The sequence below is a fragment of the Podarcis liolepis genome, assembly GCF_965112155.1.
Source record: "Podarcis liolepis genome assembly, chromosome: 10".
Taxonomy (NCBI): Eukaryota; Metazoa; Chordata; class Lepidosauria; order Squamata; family Lacertidae; genus Podarcis; species Podarcis liolepis.
Window position 1 is genome coordinate 9,809,462 of NC_139562.1, and position 18,002 is coordinate 9,827,463.

Sequence of the window (18,002 nt, forward strand, 5' to 3'; positions counted from 1 at the left end):
ATACATTAAGAGAGGTTGACACCAGCACCGCCAGCCCCCTCCTAGGCCTTCCATAATTCACAGTTTTAATCATGCATTGCTTCTGGAATTTCCCAGGAGGCTTAAATCTACCAACCCACCCATGCCAATTTGCACTGTGTTGGCCAGGTAGCCTTTTCCCTTCAGAAATCGATTTCACGAACTGCACAGCAAATAATGAAACGAACGGCAGGCCATGCTACCTGGACATCTCCAACACTCAGTTCCCTGTTGACGTCGTATCTGACAACAAAATCTCCCAGGACGCCATTCCGTGCTATCTTGGATTGCTGGACAACGTTGGGGTTGAAGGTCACCTTGGCTAAAGTTTTTGTCTGGCCAACCACCGTCGAGGGGGGCGGGGAGATGTCATCTGGTGGGGAAAACACACCGTTAAGTACCTATGACAAGCTTCATAAACAAGATCACAGCATGCTGTAACATTTTGTCGCAGTACCCACTTGTATTGCTGACTCTGGAACCCTGCAGCAAGTTTGTTCGTTATAACCCTGGCCCTTAATTGATCCCTTCATTGCTTTGGGATCCTTCCAACTCTATAATTTTATGATTATTACTGTCAAAAATGGTGGTGCAAAATTCAAAGAGCACTTGGTTGTTGTTTTCCAACCTTAAAACTGGTTCTGCACAAGGCTTTAATTTTTTTAAATGAAAATTTGAATGCAACAGTTTAGTGCAAAAGTCTCCTGATATATACATATCCGTATGCTGCCTTGCCTAATAGACACATTTTTGACAAGACAATTTTCTCTAATTGATTGCATTTTTGTATGACATTTCCAGCGATATATGCATATTGTGCACACCTTACCGTAGTATATACATTCTGGTACACCTTTAGGGTTGCCATAATTTGAAGAGCAAAAAATGGAACACATTTGCCTACTTCTGCTTTTAACTATTCATTGCTACGACAACTCTACCTGGAAAAAGAGGGCATGTCCTGGAAAAAGAGGACATATGGCAACCAGCTGGAGAATTGAGAGGCAAGCGTCAGATAAGTAAAGGTAAAGGGACCCCTGACCATTAGGTCCAGTTGTGGCTGACTCTGGGGTTGCGGCGCTCATCTCGCTTTACTGGCCGAGGGAGCCGGCATACAGCTTCCGTGTCATGTGGCCAGCATGACTAATCCACTTCTGGAGAACCAGAGCAGCGCACGGAAACGCCGTTTACCTTCCCGCCGGAGAAGTACCTATTTATCTACTTGCACTTTGACGTGCTTTTGAACTGCTAGGTTGGCAGGAGCTGGGACCGAGCAATGGGAGCTCACCCTGTCGCGGGGATTCGAACCACCGACCTTCTGAACGGCAAGCCCTAGGCTCTGTGGTTTAACCCACAGCGCCACCCACGTCCTTAGAGATAAGTAGCTCATTGCAAATTGGGTAAGTTCAACTTTAAATGTGAACTGAATCTAATTTCATAGAATTATAGAGTTGGAAGGGACTCCCGAGGGTCATCTAGTCCAACGCCCTGCAAGGCAGGAATCTCAACTCAAGCATCCATGACAGGTGGCCACCCAACCTCTGCTTAAAAACCTCCAAGGAAGGAGAGTCCACCACCTTCTGAGAGAGCCAGCCCTGCTGTTGAGGAGTTCTCACCATCAAAAAGTTCTTCGTCCATCTATAGCTGAGAATAAAATGACATTTCAGCAGGGATGGAGAGAGGAACTCTCGACTTTTGATGTCATCTGGAATAAAGCCTGGGCATGAGATCATCCAAAAGGGCAAAACATACTGGCTTCAGTTTCCTATCCATCATTTTGTTGGTGGCAGCCCAAATCATCATAATAACTAATTTTTAATAGCCCAACACCTGCCTGGCTCAGAAAACAGTTTTCCAAAAGTTGGTGGCTTGCAAGTTTCCTGCCTGGGGAAAACAAAATAGCTGGGTTCGCACGTATCTTACGAAGAGAGCTGTCCATTTGCAGCCAACTATTTCACCGTCAGTCCTTCCTGACAGCTAATTCTCCCCTGGTCTCCTCGCTGGCCCAAATAGGACTAATTTAGCCAGCTAGCCCTGGTGATCATCTAATGTTTATTGGATGGCTTTCCCCCCTAAATTGATTTTTGAATTCTGAATTTATTGTTATTCACGTTCTATACTGTATTTTATGCTGTTGCATCAATTAAGTGTTTTAAATTTGTTGTTAGCTGCCCTGAGCCCAGTTTTCTGAACCGGGAAGGGCGAGGTATAAATAAAAAATTATTATTATTTATTATTCCTCTTCTTGTTCAAGACGTAGCATTTTTCTATCCCTCATTAATAGAGGGTTTCCAGGACGTGTGGGTGCAATTGATGTAAAAGCAAGCAAGATGGGTCTTAATTTAAGGGTCCGTCAGGGAAAGTTCATGAAGGAAACAGATTTGCTATCTGCAGAGGAAGACTAGAGGAGCCCTTTTCATGAGTGGAGAAGGAGTTCAACGTGGAGGGGCATTGGGACAAGTGAACCCCTCAATTCTGGTTTCTCTCAGTTTCCATTCTTAAGTTCAGTTCTCCATACATTTCCATTCACTTCCTAAAACCCTCGTAACAATCCACAAGCATTTAAAGGTGAATTTCCCGTAATACACAACTGTGTGACACAGTTTTGTATGCAATTTTTATATACATTTTTGCACAGCAATTTCCCCTTAAACAATGCATGTCTGCATGTTCCCTTAACCCAGTGTTTCTCAACCTGTGAGTCCACAGATGTTGTTGGACTACAACTCCCATCATTACTAGCCAGCATGACCAGTGGTCAGGAATGATGGGAGTTGTAGTCCAACAACATCTGGGGACCCACAGGTTGAGAACTGCTGCCTTAATCAATATATATATATATATATATATATATATATATATATATATATGCAATTTCATGCACAATTAAACCCAGCGTGTGACTTTTTGTGCACACTATTTGGCTGGAGAACTGCATTCTAAATTTGGCAAAGTGTGAATTTTGAAGGACGGTTGTGTTTCGGTTCACGTGTTGCCTCGAAGAGTTCAAATTAGACAAGTCCACCTTTAAATGAGAACGGAGTCAAATTTACTCCCATCCCTGCATCCAGAGACAGGGGTGGAATCTAGACACATATAAAAAACGCTGTGAAAACGCTTTTAAAAAAACGTTTTGAAAAATATATCGAATTTGCCATAAGCTCACCATCGCCATCTAGTGTCACATTTGTCTAATGCACTTAAAACATTGCATTTGCAGCTGTAGAACTGAGTCCTGAGTCCATCTGAGCATCTTATAAGCAGAACATGATGACTACCTTCCGTCTCCAGAGGGAGATTACAGTCCCTCTCCAATGCATGGAAAGGAAGTTTTAAGAGTGGGATTTTGAATGGGAAATGACTGGAGGGAAAGGGATTTTTTTGTTGGTTTCTCAAGATCATAAACACCCACAGTTGTTTTCCATTGTGAAGGCGGCTGCAGCAAAGAGTCTATTACACCCATCTGCCATGTAACATCTTGTTTGACTCCAACACAGCAAGAAGTGAGGATGGGATCTTGGAAAAGACCGTCGGCTAGTTTAATGCCACCGAATTTCTTGCAACAGACACAGGCTGCTGTTCTTGAAATCTGAGCGTTGGCACACGACACAGGTTCAATCCCCACCTTGGGTCATTTAGCAAGACAGCCTTGCTAATTTAGGACGGTGTTTGCTAGGCTAAGAGACAGCGTCCTCATCCTTTCCCGCAGAGCTGCCAGTGTACAAAGGAACAATGAAAACTATGGGCAGGGAAACACAGAGGAGTGGCAGAATGCCTCTGCGTCGCCTGCTGGCTACTGCTTTTGGCAAACAGGGGGATTTCCATCACTGTAGAGCAGCTGGACTTCCTATGCGATTTGGCACAGCCAGATGGAAAAAACAATTTGCTTAAAATAAGCACGTTCCCAGGAGGAGATCAGGAGTCAGAGAGAATCGTTCTCAGATGCAGAAAGGAATTTTATTTCTCTGTTTACGTTTCCATCCCATCCTACGACAGGGTGACATGCATCTCCCCACTCTCCGCACTCAAACCTCGCAGCAACTCTGTGAGGTTGGCAGTGCTGGAGAGTAGGTAACAACAACAACAACAACAACAACAACAACAACAACAACAACAACAACAGCAATAATAATAATAATAATAATAATAATAATAAATTTTATTATTTATACCCCACCCATCTGGCTGAGTTTCCGCAGCCACTCTTGGCAGCTTACAGGATATATAAAACATAGTAAAATATCAAACATTAAAAACTTCCCAATTCTAATTGGTCAATTTCGGTTTCTCTCAGGGGGTTTTCTTCTTTCAAACTTAGATTCAGTTCCACAAATTTCTACACCCGTTTCTGATTTATTTATTTAAAATCCAGGTGGGGTGCACATCTACTAATTTGCTAAAATATTTGTATACCACTGTGTCGCAAAGCATTCATTGAAGTGGTTTGCAACAATAAAAACCATATAATAAAAATCATTAAAATAGTAAAAACCAGACATTTAATCATTGCGGAAGGAAGTATTCTTAATTGCCTGTATAGGGCTGGTGGAACAGAAAAGTTATCAGCGAGCATTTAAAAGCTGGCACAGAAAAAACAAGAAACAGAAGGCATCCACTGAATCTCTAATGGCAAGATATTCAACGGTACTGGGCCACTTTCTCCTAATACACAATTTTGTGCCTGCAAATTTGCAAAACACACGCAGGTCCCGCTATATGTCTGCGCAAAAATTCACTTATCCAGACACAAAAGAATTATACCCTGACCTTGCTACCTGCACAGCTGATTCAGATATCCGAACAGATGGAGCTTGCCATCTTCCTTACTGGTTTGTGCCCTGCTAGTCAACTGTGGCCACTTGTGGACAAGAGCCATGGAAAGAGGGAGCAAGAAGCGAGAACGGACAAATCAGGAGCAGAACAGATTGGACAAACCAGTGTTTCTTTTGCCTCTCTTTTGCTGGTTGGCTGGTTGCCATTTTTGGAAGAAACCATGGCGGTGGCAGAGGTGGAGAAACCATGGATTGGAAATTCTCCCATAGGAAATGAAGGAAGCCATCAGCCCGCTAAGTGAACCCTCAGTGAATTAACGGTTTCCTGGGAACGCATTGTGTTCAGTAAGAGGGACCTGTGTGTATACATATTTTTGAGGTTTCCTTGAACTCTGATAGTGCCTCTTGCTTGCCTAGATGAAGAAATTAGCCCACTGTACAGAGGTCAAGGTTGCCTCTGGCCAAGCCCTCCTCTCCCAGCTGGCCCCTCAGAGATTGCCTAGAACAGAATTTGGCCCCTGGTGTGATGGCCTGGGACTCAGGCTCGGAACCAGAGGAGTCTCAGTCTGCACCAGATCCTTTGCCTCAGGCATCATCTGAACCAAGTCTGGGGCCTGATCCTGAAGAGTCCCAGTCTGCACAGGTTCCCCTGCAACAAACACCAGCTGGGCCAAGTCAGGGGCCTGAGCCTGCCCTGGCTCCAGATGTGGGGATTACCTTGTTGCCTTCAGCTGGGCCATCACTTACAGCTGCTCCACTACCAGTTGGGTCAGGAGGCGGCCCCTGGGTCTAGTAACCCACAGACGGCTCCCGAGCTGCAGAGACTCAGGTCTGAGAGAAGGAGAGACCTGAGTACTCGCAGGAGGAGTGCTCTCCTTCAGGCGAGACAGGGAGGTGAGTCACCGGGGATCAGGACCAGTCGTTACCCCGTCAGAGATAAAAGGCTGCCGGACCCCGCCCCAGGTTGCGGGAGCAACGTTGCTGTTTGCTAGAACCTGCCTGAGACCCTGTACCTGACTTCCTGCCTTGGCCCTGTCGGACTGACTCCTCGTGGAACCCTTGGATTCCGGACTGGACCTGGACCGCATTGCTCTGGTTACCCCCCATGCCCAGCACACTTGGCTGAAAAGCGTTCCTTGCCCCCGTGTTAAGTTCTACTCACCTTCGCTGCTCCCATTGCCCCTGCTCTTGCTGTTTTGAAGAGGCAAGACTTCCAGAGAGACGATGCCCGAATTTTCAAGGATGTTCACCTCCACCCGTAGCTTCCCTACCAGCTGCTGAGGCCGGATGCTGACCGTGTACTGATACTTCCCCAACCGTCTCTGCAAAAGCTCCTCATAGTGCAGTAGGAAGACAGCTTCTGTTTTCCGGGGAATTGTTCCGGAGGCTTTGAATGTCTCAACTCTGTGTTCCCTACCAGGAGAATTCAAAGGTGCAGTTAGCGTGTGGGTTTCAACAGGGCATGTATTTTCATATACTTAGCACCTCATCCCCCACAGAGGCAAAAGGGCAGAAAGGAGACTACTTTGGACTCAAAAGCCAGGAGGAGGCGGTAGCCATCAAAGCAGCCACAGTTCAATGGTACAGCATCTGTTTTGTGGGCCTTCGTTGCAGTCAAACCAACAATTCATATTTTGCCAGATAGGCACATGAAGGGCTAAAGCTCACAGAGCTTTCCTGTAAAATTTGCTAGAGAGAGCTCTGTGAGATCACTTCCTTTGTCTGCCTTGGCAGGAAGCTGTAACACTACATCCTTCCTTCCTGCCCAGGCATCTCTTTTTTTCTTCCTCATGCCTCCAAGCTGACCACATGTGCATGCCTGAGCTCTGCAGCTCAGATACCATTTTCAACACAGATTTTGTACTTTTGTAACTTAGACGGTGGGGACACGGGTGGTGCTGTGGTCTAAACCACTGAGCCTTTGAGGCTTGCTGATCAGAAGGTCGGCGGTTCGAATCCCCGTGACAGGGTGAGCTCCCGTTGCTCTGCCCTGGCTCCTGCCAACCTAGCAGTTCGAAAGCACATTAAAGTGCAAGTAGATAAATAGGTCGGAAGGTAAATGGCATTTCCATGCGCTGCTCTGGTGTCGGTGTTCTGTTGCACCAAAAGCGGCTTAGTCATGCTGGCCACATGACCCAGAAAAACTGTCTGCGGACAAACGCCGGCTCCCTCGGCCTGTAAAGCGAGATGAATGCCGCAACCCCAGAGTCGTCTGCGACTGGACTTAACTGTCAGGGGTCCCTTTACCTTTACTTTTTTAAAACTTAGATGGTCATCATAAACCTGCCTTCCTTTTGCTGCTGCTTCAAGACCTAGCTTATGTAAGTAAATACTACTTTTATTTCTTCACAAAACATTTTCTGTTTGGTTGTTATTTTTAAGGGGGAGAAAAGGGAAAATAACAGGGGAAATCCAGTTTGCCATAAAGTAACCTGGAGTTTTGTTTCTAGAAGGTTAAATCAGGCAGAGGGCCTTCTCGGTAGTGGCGCCCGCCCTGTGGAACGCCCTCCCGTCAGATGTCAAGGAAATAAACAACTACCTGAGTTTTAGAAAGCATCTGAAGGCAGCCCTGTTTAGGGAAGTTTTTAATGTTTGACGTTTGATCATGTGAATATTCTATTGGGAGCTGTCCAGAGTAGCTGGGGAAACCCAGCCAGATGGGCAGGGTTTTAAATTATTATTATTATTATTATTATTATTATTATTATTATTATTATTAGCCTTGTTTTAGCTTCCAAGTTTAAAGCTGCAAAGGATGGTACTCTGCTGATCTCACTCATGTGAGCAAGGAAGGATAATAACTAAATAATAAGTCCTCTCCTAAATCCATTCCTACATATTTCACATGCAGAAGGTCTCTGGTTTAATCCCTGACGTCTGCAGGTCAGGCTGGGAATTTCCCATCTGAAATCCACGGAGAGCTGCTACCAGTCAGTGTCGACAATGCTGAGTAGATGGACCAACGCTAATGCTATTCTGGGCTGTGTCAACACAAGTATAGTGCCCAGATCAAGGGAAGTAATTGTATCGCTCAATTCTGCTTTCGTCAGACCTCACCTGGAGTCCTGCGTCCAATTCTGGGTACCACCATTTAATAAGGATTTTGACAGGCTGGAATGTGCCTGAATCCTGCCTTGAAAGTTTTCATTGAGGCATGGTGACAAGAAGTCTCACATGCAAGCCACTCCAAACTGCAAACAGCTGGGTGGTTTCTGAAGCTTTGAAACAGGTTTTTTTTTAAAAAAAAAATGGAAAGAGTGAAACCCTTGCATTGCCTTGTAAGTAATGATCCACCCCCTTTTTCACCTTTGCATTTCCACATTAATTTGCCAGGATTTCCCCTTAGAAATCTGCCCAGAGACCAGATAAGATGGGTCGAGTCCCCCAGTAAGACCTGGAACAGATCAAACGGCAGGAGGTTTGCCCCTCTCTTTGCAATACCTACCCGTTATCTGTGGGTCTCAAATATCTGTTCTTTCTGTCCGTGCCCCCGTACTTCTGGTCCTTCCCGATTACTTCCCCATGGTAAACCCTCTCACCGATGACCCTGGAGCCACGAAAGAGAGAATGTTAGCTGTTGAAATATACATTTATTAAAAAACCAGAAGCCTTTCTACTTGGAATAATAGGATTGGAATTGCCCAGAAAAGATGTTAGATTGTTTTTGTATGCCACAACTGCAGCAAGAATTTTGTTAGCTAAAAACTGGAAACTGCAAGAAATACCAACAGTGGAGGAATGGCAGATGAAGATGATGGACTTTCTGGACCCGGCCGACCTGACTGGAAGAATCCGCAATCAGAAAGAGGAGATACGTCAAGAAGATTGGAAGAAATTTAAGGACTATTTAGCTAGATATTCCAATATAACATAAGTAGAACTATTTGTAAGTACCAAATTTGCCTAGGAGTAAAATATGTTGAATTGTATAACATTATGGACTGAAAATATTAGGAGGAGAAAGAAAGATAGCAACTTGATTAAGTTAATTTTATTAGAAAGTGGATACAGTGGTACCTCGGGTTAAGTACTTAATTCATTCCGGAGGTCCGTACTTAAGCTGAAACCGTTCTTAACCTGAAGCACCATTTTAGCTAATGGGGCCTGCTGCTGGGCCGCCGGAGCATGATTTCTGTTCTCATCCTGAAGCAAAGTTCTTAACCTGAAGCACTATTTCTGGGTTAGCGGAGTCTGTAACTTGAAGCGTATGTAACCCGAGGTACCACTGTATTGGAAAAGTGCTACAATGAGATCTATGGAAACTCAGTAGTAGATAGGTAGCCGTGTTGGTCTGCCATAGTCAAAATAAAAAAATTCCTTCCAGTAGCACCTTAAAGACCAACTAAGTTAGTTCTTGGTATGAGCTTTCGTGTGCATGCACACTTCTTCAGATACACTATAGTGTATCTGAAGAAGTGTGCATGCACACGAAAGCTCATACCAAGAACTAACTTAGTTGGTCTTTAAGGTGCTACTGGAAGGAATTTTTTTATTTTGACTATGGAAACTCAGTTAGGGGGGATTTGAGGAAGTCATTTAACAATGAAAACTAAATTGGGCTCTCAACAGATAGGTGTCTATATGTCTGTTTGTTTTTCTCCTTTTAATATTGTAATTTTTTTAATGTGTGTTTGTTGTAAATTTGGAAAACCAATAAAAAAAATTGGAAAAAAGAGAGATAATATTAGCATAGGATCGAGTGGATTCTGCCAGCCACAGCTTTCCTTGTGGTGGTAAGAAGCACTGCAGCTGGGTGGGCATTCCAGCCTTCTTATAAAACTGTCATTTTAAAAAATCTGAGATATTTTTTCCACCAGAAAGGAGATTTTTATGACTGTTTTTATAGGAAGGCTGGAATTCCCAGATGCATCGCATCTCACCATTGTGAGGATTGGCTGTGACCCATTGGCCTGTGTGCCTTCTTCGCCGGCTGCTGATAGACAATTTCAAACTCTCCCCATCCCAGCTTTTCCCCACTTAAGGTTCTTCACCGTCAAATAAAGGACTGTTTCTGCAAAGTAGGCCACACAGCCATGTAGCTAAGTGGTCAAGTTTACAACTGGGCATTCCAGCCTTCATACAAAACAGCCATCAAAATCTCCTTTCTAGTGTGAAAATTGGTTATTTAAGTACGGTGAGTATTTTTGAATGACGTTATATGACTACTTCTGGCAGGAGTTCCCAAACTGGGCTGGGGGGAGGCCGTGGGATAACCTGGGAGGGGTGCAAAAGAAGTAATGTGGTACCAGGCAGATGTTGGAGGTGTGCTTGACTATCAGACTTTGAAAAGCAGGTATCAATACATCATGTTCATCAGTTTTGATGAATTAAGTACACTAAATAATTTGTATCGGATTCTGAATATTGCTGGCATCCATGTGTCTCGAGAGGCAGTAGAAGATTGCACCATCGGGAGTAAAGACAAATTGTTGGGGTTTTTTTATAAGATGTGCAATTAATTATTACCGGTTTGAATTTTATTGTGTTATCGTCCTTAGCGGATCATGCAAACTGCTATTCTGAATAACATTTTTTTATCGGGTAGGGGCACTTAAAAAGCAGAGACATCACCTTGCCAACAAAGGTCTGTATAGTTAAAGCTATGGTTTTCCCAGTAGTGATGTATGGAAGTGAGAGCTGGACCATAAAGAAGGCTGATCGCCAAAGAATGGATGCTTTTGAATTATGGTGCTGGAGGAGACTCTTGAGAGTCCCATGGACTACAAGAAGATCAAACCTCTCCATTCTGAAGGAAATCAGCCCTGAGTGCTCACTGGAAGGACAGATCCTGAAGCTAAGGCCCCAATACTTTGGCCACCTCATGAGAACAGAAGACTCCCTGGAAAAGACCCTGATGTTGGGAAAGATTGAGGGCACAAGGAGAAGGGAACGACAGAGGACGAGATGGTTGGACAGTGTTCTCAAAGCTACCAGCATGAGTTTGACCAAACTGAGGGAGGCAGTGGAAGACAGGAGTGCCTGGCATGCTCTGGTCCATGGGGTCACGAAGAGTCGGACACGACTAAACGACTATACAACAGGGGGCACTAGGGATGAGTTTGTGGAATCAAGAGGGCAGTGACACAGAAAAAACTTTGGGGAAAACTGGTTTATATAAATGCTGGAATACCCGAATGCACTACATCTCACCACGATGTACAGTGGTGCCTTGGCTTCAGAACAGTCCTGTTTAAGAACGATTCAGTTTATAAACTCTGCAAAACCGGAAATAGTGTCCTGGTTTGCGAACTTTACCCCAGTCTAAGAACAGAATCCGAACAGTGGAAGGGCACCTGTGGCAGGAGGCCTCATTAGGGAACACGTGCCTTAGTTTAAGAACAGTTTTGGTTTAAGAACGGACTTCCAAAATGGATTAAGTTCGTAAACAGAGGTACCACTGTATATGAAAAGGTATCCCTACATTCTATTGCGAGATCAAATTCCAGAAATTTGGTGTGCTGGGGGGTTTTTTGGGGGGAGGGTGTGTTATCATTTCAGAAAGTGCAAATATGTCTTGTCTGTAAATGCAATGTGAATCCCTTCATTCCCAGCCACAGGCTCAGCAAAACCTCTCACCTACATGGTAAAATTGGAGATGAAGGCCGTGATGGGTATCTGCATCTCAAAGTGGCCTTCCCTGGGCTCCGATCCGCTGTTCACCAAGGTGCAGGAGACGGTCGTAAATGCATAGCGCGAAATGATTGTGGATCTCACTGAGAATTCAGACATCCGGGGCCTGGTCTCCTGTTGGAAGAGAGCAGCCATTCCTTAGCGGCATCACAACGTGTCGATGCACCTCCAGCAATCCATTACAGCTCTCTGAGCTTTGAGTACAAACAGCTTTCATTCATAACAGACTGCCAAGCAAATCCCTGCATGAAAGGCCCATAGGCAAAGGAGTGTTGGAGTCTCCTTGGGTGTGAATGGAAGTTTGTGAAAGGCGGGGAGCTCAGCTTAGCAGTTGCAAATCATTCACGAAAGGTGAAGTCAGGACGTGGCACGTTCCTCAAGATCATTGATTCCGGATGGGTGGTTCAAAACGCTACGAGCAGAAGGGCAATTGGTTTTCTACACTGCTGGGGATATCCAACTTTCTCCTCTTATGTTCTGCTACCCCCGGTGGGTGTGGCATAATCGCTCGTAATTATTTCCAAATGTGCATCTTCTGATAATTGCACTTTTTCAAATGGTTGTAATGTGTGTTCCTTCCCCTCCCCAGTTTTTTTTTTAACTGCTTTGAGGTTTTCTTAATAGTAAGCCAGGGATGGGGAACCTGCGATGCTCCAGGTTTTGCAAGACTACAAATCGCACAACCCCCTTGGCTCCACTGGCCATGCTGAAAGGGCTGGTGGGAGTCCAGAAACATATTGAAACCCTCAGGTGTACTACAGGTGTCTCCCCACATGATTGTGTAGATCAGGCACCCCCAAACTCGGCCCTCCAGATGTTTTGGGACTACAACTCTCATCATCCCTAGCTAACAGGACCAGTGGTCAGGGATGATGGGAATTGTAGTCCCAAAACATCTGCGGGCCAAGTTTGGGGATTCCTATTGTAGATGCATAGAGAAGGATGCGCTTTCTGAACTACAAAGCCAATCAGAGTGCCTCATGTCATGCTGCCTGGTTGCTAAGCAACACTTCCACCCATGTTCCCCCTTGGCTAGTTGAGTTTAACGCCAACAAGGTTAACCCTTAAGTTACAAACTGAATGATCTCTGCTGTTGCAACACAGAATATTGCCGGCTCGTAACTCCGGTGCTTAAGAGCTTGCACATAAGTTACCTGCCAAGCTCAAGGTTTTTGTATTAATCTGCAAGTGTTAACAACACCTTGAGGACACCTTGAGGACTTTATCTCCCTACCCGATCACTGAGGTCCTCAGAGGGAGTCTGTTACTTGCACCCAATGGTTGAGATGTACAGCTTATCTCTACCAGGAGCTGTTGTGGCCCCGATTCTGTGCAACTCTCTCCCAGCCAAGATCAGACAAGCCCCCCTGTTGAACTTCAGATACGTGATGATGAGGACCTTTCCATTTCAGCAGGAGACTTAAGTAAGTTGCGCTTTATGTTTTCACCTGCAGTTTTTGTTTGTTTTAAGCGTTGTATTACTTTGGTGGATGAGTTGATCTATGGATTGCTGTGTGAACTGTTTTGTGACCCTCTACGGTGAAAAGAAGTCTAGAAATATTGGGAACAAAACAAGCAAACAAACTTGCAAACTCATCCTTTCTTTTCTTGCAAAGACAACAGCTTTTTGTAGGGAAATAGTAAGCACTGTGAACCTACCAATCTCTGCAGAAACCGGTTATGCCTTGGGACTCTTCGAGCAACCTGCAAAGGTAGGGACACTGTTATTCATTGTTGTTATGTACTGAGTTGAATAGGATCCAAAATGCAGCAGTCTGATTGGCCCTAGAAAAATGCAGCAGTATGATTGGTCCTAGAACAATAGGATCCAAAATGCAGCAGTCTGATTGGCCCTAGAAAAATGCAGCAGTATGATTGGTCCTAGAACAATAGGATCCAAAATGCAGCAGTCTGATTGGTCCTAGAAAAATGCAGCAGTCTGATTGGTCCTAGAACAATAGGATCCAAAATGCAGCAGTCTGATTGGTCCTAGAAAAATGCAGCAGTATGATTGGTCTGCAGGTTTCCGCAACGCAGAGTGCAGGCAGTGCAGAAAATCGGGACACATCGCCCGGGTGTGTCGGGCTCGGCCCACCCGACTCCAGGCATCAGATGACTGATCCAAGAGCCCCAGGTCCCATGGCCCAACGCACCAAGGCAACTCAACGGAGCTCACGGACTTCCAGGTATACCAGTTGCCCCACCCCAACGTAGAGAAAATTTATGTAGAGGTACAGATAGAGGGGGCCCCATGCCGCATGGAGCTTGACACGGGTTCAACTCTATCCATAATCTCGGCAAGGACCTTAAGGAAACTATGTCCTATTGGGGGTCCCAAACTCAGGCCAGCCCCATTCACCCTCCGGGACTTCCAGAAACGTTAGGTCCCCACAGTCGTGGTTTCCTTTTCAGAAAAAACAATGTAGCAGGTGCTGAAGAAAGATTTGTTGCAAGGAAATCAATAATGTTAACAAGGTGGCCAAAAGGCAGGCCAAAAAAGAGATCACACCAAGGAAGTATCATGCAGAAAGAGAGTTCTCCGTCTGAGATGGAGAGAAGCACAGCGTTGGAAGGGGACACAAGAGTCATCTAGTCTAACCATCTGCAATGCAGGAATATTTTTGGCCAACGTGGGACTTGAACCCACAATCCTGGCTGGATCTACACACACACAAAAAATGGTTTCAGGAAAATGTGTTGTAAACCTCATAATGGGAAATCACATTGCCAAAAGATGGGACTCCACAGCACCATATGGTGTCACAGTGTTATAACGCATTTTTTAGAAACACAAACCTAACGAAGTGATTTCAGAATTCAAAAAGAATTTCAGAAGCAGACTTGAAAGAGAAGTTGCTGAATTACAACTTCTCACTAAACTGAAAACTATGGAGAGACCTGGTCTGAATTGAGATATTGGATTTTTGTCTCATTACATATGCTATCCTGCCAACCTAGCAGTTTGAAAGCACGGCAAACTGCAAGTAGACAAATAGGTACCACTCCAGCAGGAAGGTAAATGGTGATTCCGTACGCTGCTCTGGTTCGCCAGAAGCGGCTTAGTCATGTTGGCAACATGACCCGGAAGCTGTACGCCGGCTCCCTTGGCCAGTAAAGCAAGATGAGCACAGAAACCCCAGACTCGTTCACAACTGGACCTAATGGTCAGGGGTCCCTTTACCTTTACATATGCTAAAGCTATTTTTGGTCATCTGCATACTATCCCTTGCTTTTTGCTGTAGGACTAATTGCAGTCGTTAACAGTCATCAGCAGGTTTTCCATACCCATTGAGTCAATCACCCATCTCCTACTACCCTCCTGAGAAAAACCCCACCCCACCCTCTCACTATATATAAGGGTCTGGTGACTTCTGTTTCAGTGTATCTGAAGAAGTGTGCATGCATACAAAAACTTATACCCCAAACAAACTTAGTTGGTCTCCTAGGTGCTACTGGACCTTTTTTATATATTTCTAGTGAAGCTGAGTCTCCCAAGATTCAGAGTCTGATGTTCTACCAACTGAACTATGGAATGAAGATTTCTTGCACTTCTCTGCAAGGGATGGTTGTCCCATTTCGGAATTTTTAGTTTAGAGAAAAAGTGAGTAAGAAGAAACATAATGGAAGTTTGCACAATTTATGCGTGGCATGGAGAAAGCGTAATAGTGCAAGTCTTTCTCCATTTCTTATACCACTAGGAGTCATGGATAGCACACTGGCAATCCCTGGTGAAGGAAAGAAGTCATTTTAACTGAGAAATAAACAGTTGCAGTCATGGACAGTTTTGTACTGAGCGATTGCTTGTTTAACCGTCAAGTTCTCCTTATATTTATACACACACACGTGCGCTTGAAAGCAAACAACTTCACAGGACAAAGCTGCGAAAATGGAATTGTGATTGTATTGCCAAGTTATCGCCGGGTTGTGTCCTGGTTTGAATGCTGGAACGTGCAGCAGTCCAGCTAAGGAATGCATGGTCCTTGGCACAAAGCCAAGCTATCCCCATAAAGTGTACACACACACACACACAGAGCCAGCTACGCAGGGAACCTTTTAGAATTTTGTAAGTCACGTTGCAGCCGTGCTACTGCAATCCATGCTCTGGTAAAATACAGATAAGACCCCACTGATCTGTTATACATGGGACTGCCTTGGAACAGCTGTTGTTTCTGAGATGTTTTCATATTTATTTATTGCACTTATAGCCCTCTCTTCTGGGAGTTCCCTCACTGTGTGAAGCCAAGTTACAGGGAACCAGGCAGAGGGCCTTCTCAGTAGTGGCACCCGCCCTGTGGAATGCCCTCCCACCAGATGTCAAAGAGAAGAACAACTACCAGACAACTACCAGTCTACAATTGACCTGTGCCTCCATGGACAGCTGTGAGTCCAAAATGACTTCAGGGGCACAGTTACCCCATTCAGGACCAGGGAGTCCTCCACACCTGCCCACCTCCTGTCCCCCCAAAACAATACTTCTGCCTTGTCAGGATTCAACCTCAATCTGTTAGCCGCCATCCATCCTCCAACTGCCTCCAGACACTCACATATATAATAGAATCATAGAACTGTAGAGTTGGAAGGGACCAAGGGTCATCTAGTCCAACCCCCTGCAATGTAAGAATCTCATCTAAAGCATCCATGACAGATGGCCACCCACCCTTTGCTTAAAAACCTCCAAGGAAAGGAGAACCCACCACCTCCCAAGGGAGTCCATTCTCCTGTCCAACAGCTCTTACTGTTATTAAGTTCTTCCTGATGAGGGTGCAATCTGAATTTCGCAAATTATGTGCAATGTTCTGGCAAGGAAGAAAGGATTGTGTTCAGGGAAAGTGTTTCTACAGAATCTCCCTCTTAAAAGTGAACAGTAAGCCCTTTCCCCCTATCCTTGGTGAAAAGGAACAGGAACTTCAGGAATGTAAGGGTATATTTTGCCTCCCACCCACCCTACAATTTTCCTTGCTGTCAATTTATATCTGCTGATTTGCCTCCCAGAAATGAGATTTTTATGACTGTTTACATGGAGGCTGGAATGCCAAGAGGCTAGAGCTAAGTCACGCATTCCCCAGTGTCAAAACACATAAACGGCCTCGGTCCAGTATATCTGAAGGAGCGTCTCCACCCCCATCATTCAGCCCAGACACTGAGGTCCAGCTCTGAAAGTCTTCTGGCGGTTCCCTCACTGTGAGAAGCCAAGTTACCAGGCAGAGGGTCTTCTCAGTGGTGGCACCCGCCCTGTGGAAGGCCCTCCCACCAGATGTCAAAGAGAGGAACAACTACCAGACTTTTAGAAGACATCTGAAGGCAGCCCTGTTTAGGGAAGCTTTTAATGTTTGATGCATTACTGTATTTTAATATTTTGTTGGAAGCAGACCAGAGTGGCTGGGGAAGCCCAGCCAGATGGGCGGGGTATAAATATATTGTTGTTGTTGTTGTTGTTGTTGTTGTTGTTGTTGTTGTTGTTGTTGTTACTATTATACCTCCTCTGCATCTGTTTCCACCATTCTCTTGCAGACAATGGAAGTGATTTTGGTGCAAAGTATGCAATGACAAACCTAGACAGCATCTTAAAAAGCAGAGACATCACCTTGCCAACAAAGGTCCGTATAGTTAAAGCTATGGTTTCCCCAGTAGTGATGTATGGAAGTGAGAGCTGGACCATAAAGAAGGCTGATCGCCGAGGAATTGATGCTTTTGAATTCTGGTGCTGGAGGAGACTCTTGAGAGTCCCATGGACTGCAAGAAGATGAAACCTATCCATTCTTAAGGAAACCAGCCCTGAGTGCTCACTGGAAAGACAGATCCTGAAGCTGAGGCTCCAATACTTTGGCCACCTTATGAGACGAGAAGACTCCCTGGAAAAGACCCTGATGTTGGGGAAGATGGAGGGCACAAGGAGAAGGAGACGACAGAGGATGAGATGGTTGGACAGTGTTCTAGAAGCTACGAACATGAGTCTGACCAAACTGTGGGAGGCAGTGGAAGACAGGAGTGCCTGGCGTGCTCTGGTCCATGGGGTCACGAAGAGTTGGACACGACTAAACGACTAAACAACAACAACAACATGGCACCTTCATTCATTTTCTTTCCAGCGATTTGACTCATTGAGGGTGGTGGGGAGGGCTACCTCCATTCGCTGCTGGTGCCTATTGGAACTGGTAGGCAGAAGGAAGGGAGCTCAACAGTAGGGGGAGCCAGAGCAAACGGCAGGCAGATCCGACTAGATCTAGCTTTGTCCTCCTCCACATTCCTGCTGAGTTCTTCTAGTGCAACACTGAAAACCAAGGAGGAATCCAACAGCCAAGGCTACCTTCTGAATTGGTTGTAAGAAAGAAGATTGGCAGGTGAGGACATCCTGAGGCTGTTGGAGCACTGACCCATTTGCCCTAATGGACTCCCCTCCACTGACCACGTTCCTTCATGGTCAGCTGTCATGGATTGGCTGGAAGCATAGGAATGGTGGGAGACACCAGCTGCGGAACCCCAAGGGAAGATAGCTCAGAGCCTGGTGGGACGACAATGTGTGGTCAGAAGGAGAAGAGGAAGCATACTGGGAGGAGAAGGAAGCTGAAGAGGCAACAGGGC

General features: G+C 45.3%; 1 protein-coding gene across 3 annotated transcripts in view; it reads right to left on the minus strand.

Moving 5' to 3' along the window:
• Positions 1-18,002, minus strand: part of ITIH5 (inter-alpha-trypsin inhibitor heavy chain 5) — a 63,867-nt gene that overhangs the window by 36,854 nt on the left and 9,011 nt on the right. For all 3 annotated transcript variants that reach the window (XR_014516119.1, XR_014516120.1, XM_083461069.1), the window contains exons 2-6: positions 13,080-13,124; positions 11,371-11,534; positions 8,236-8,337; positions 5,953-6,203; positions 222-391 (exon numbers count right to left, since the gene is read on the minus strand). Coding sequence is in view for 1 of the 3 variants with exons in the window: in XM_083461069.1 (XP_083317195.1) it covers positions 222-391; positions 5,953-6,203; positions 8,236-8,337; positions 11,371-11,534; positions 13,080-13,124 (732 nt within the window). In the remaining 2 variants the exon portion in view is untranslated. The remainder of the gene's footprint in view (positions 1-221; positions 392-5,952; positions 6,204-8,235; positions 8,338-11,370; positions 11,535-13,079; positions 13,125-18,002) is intronic.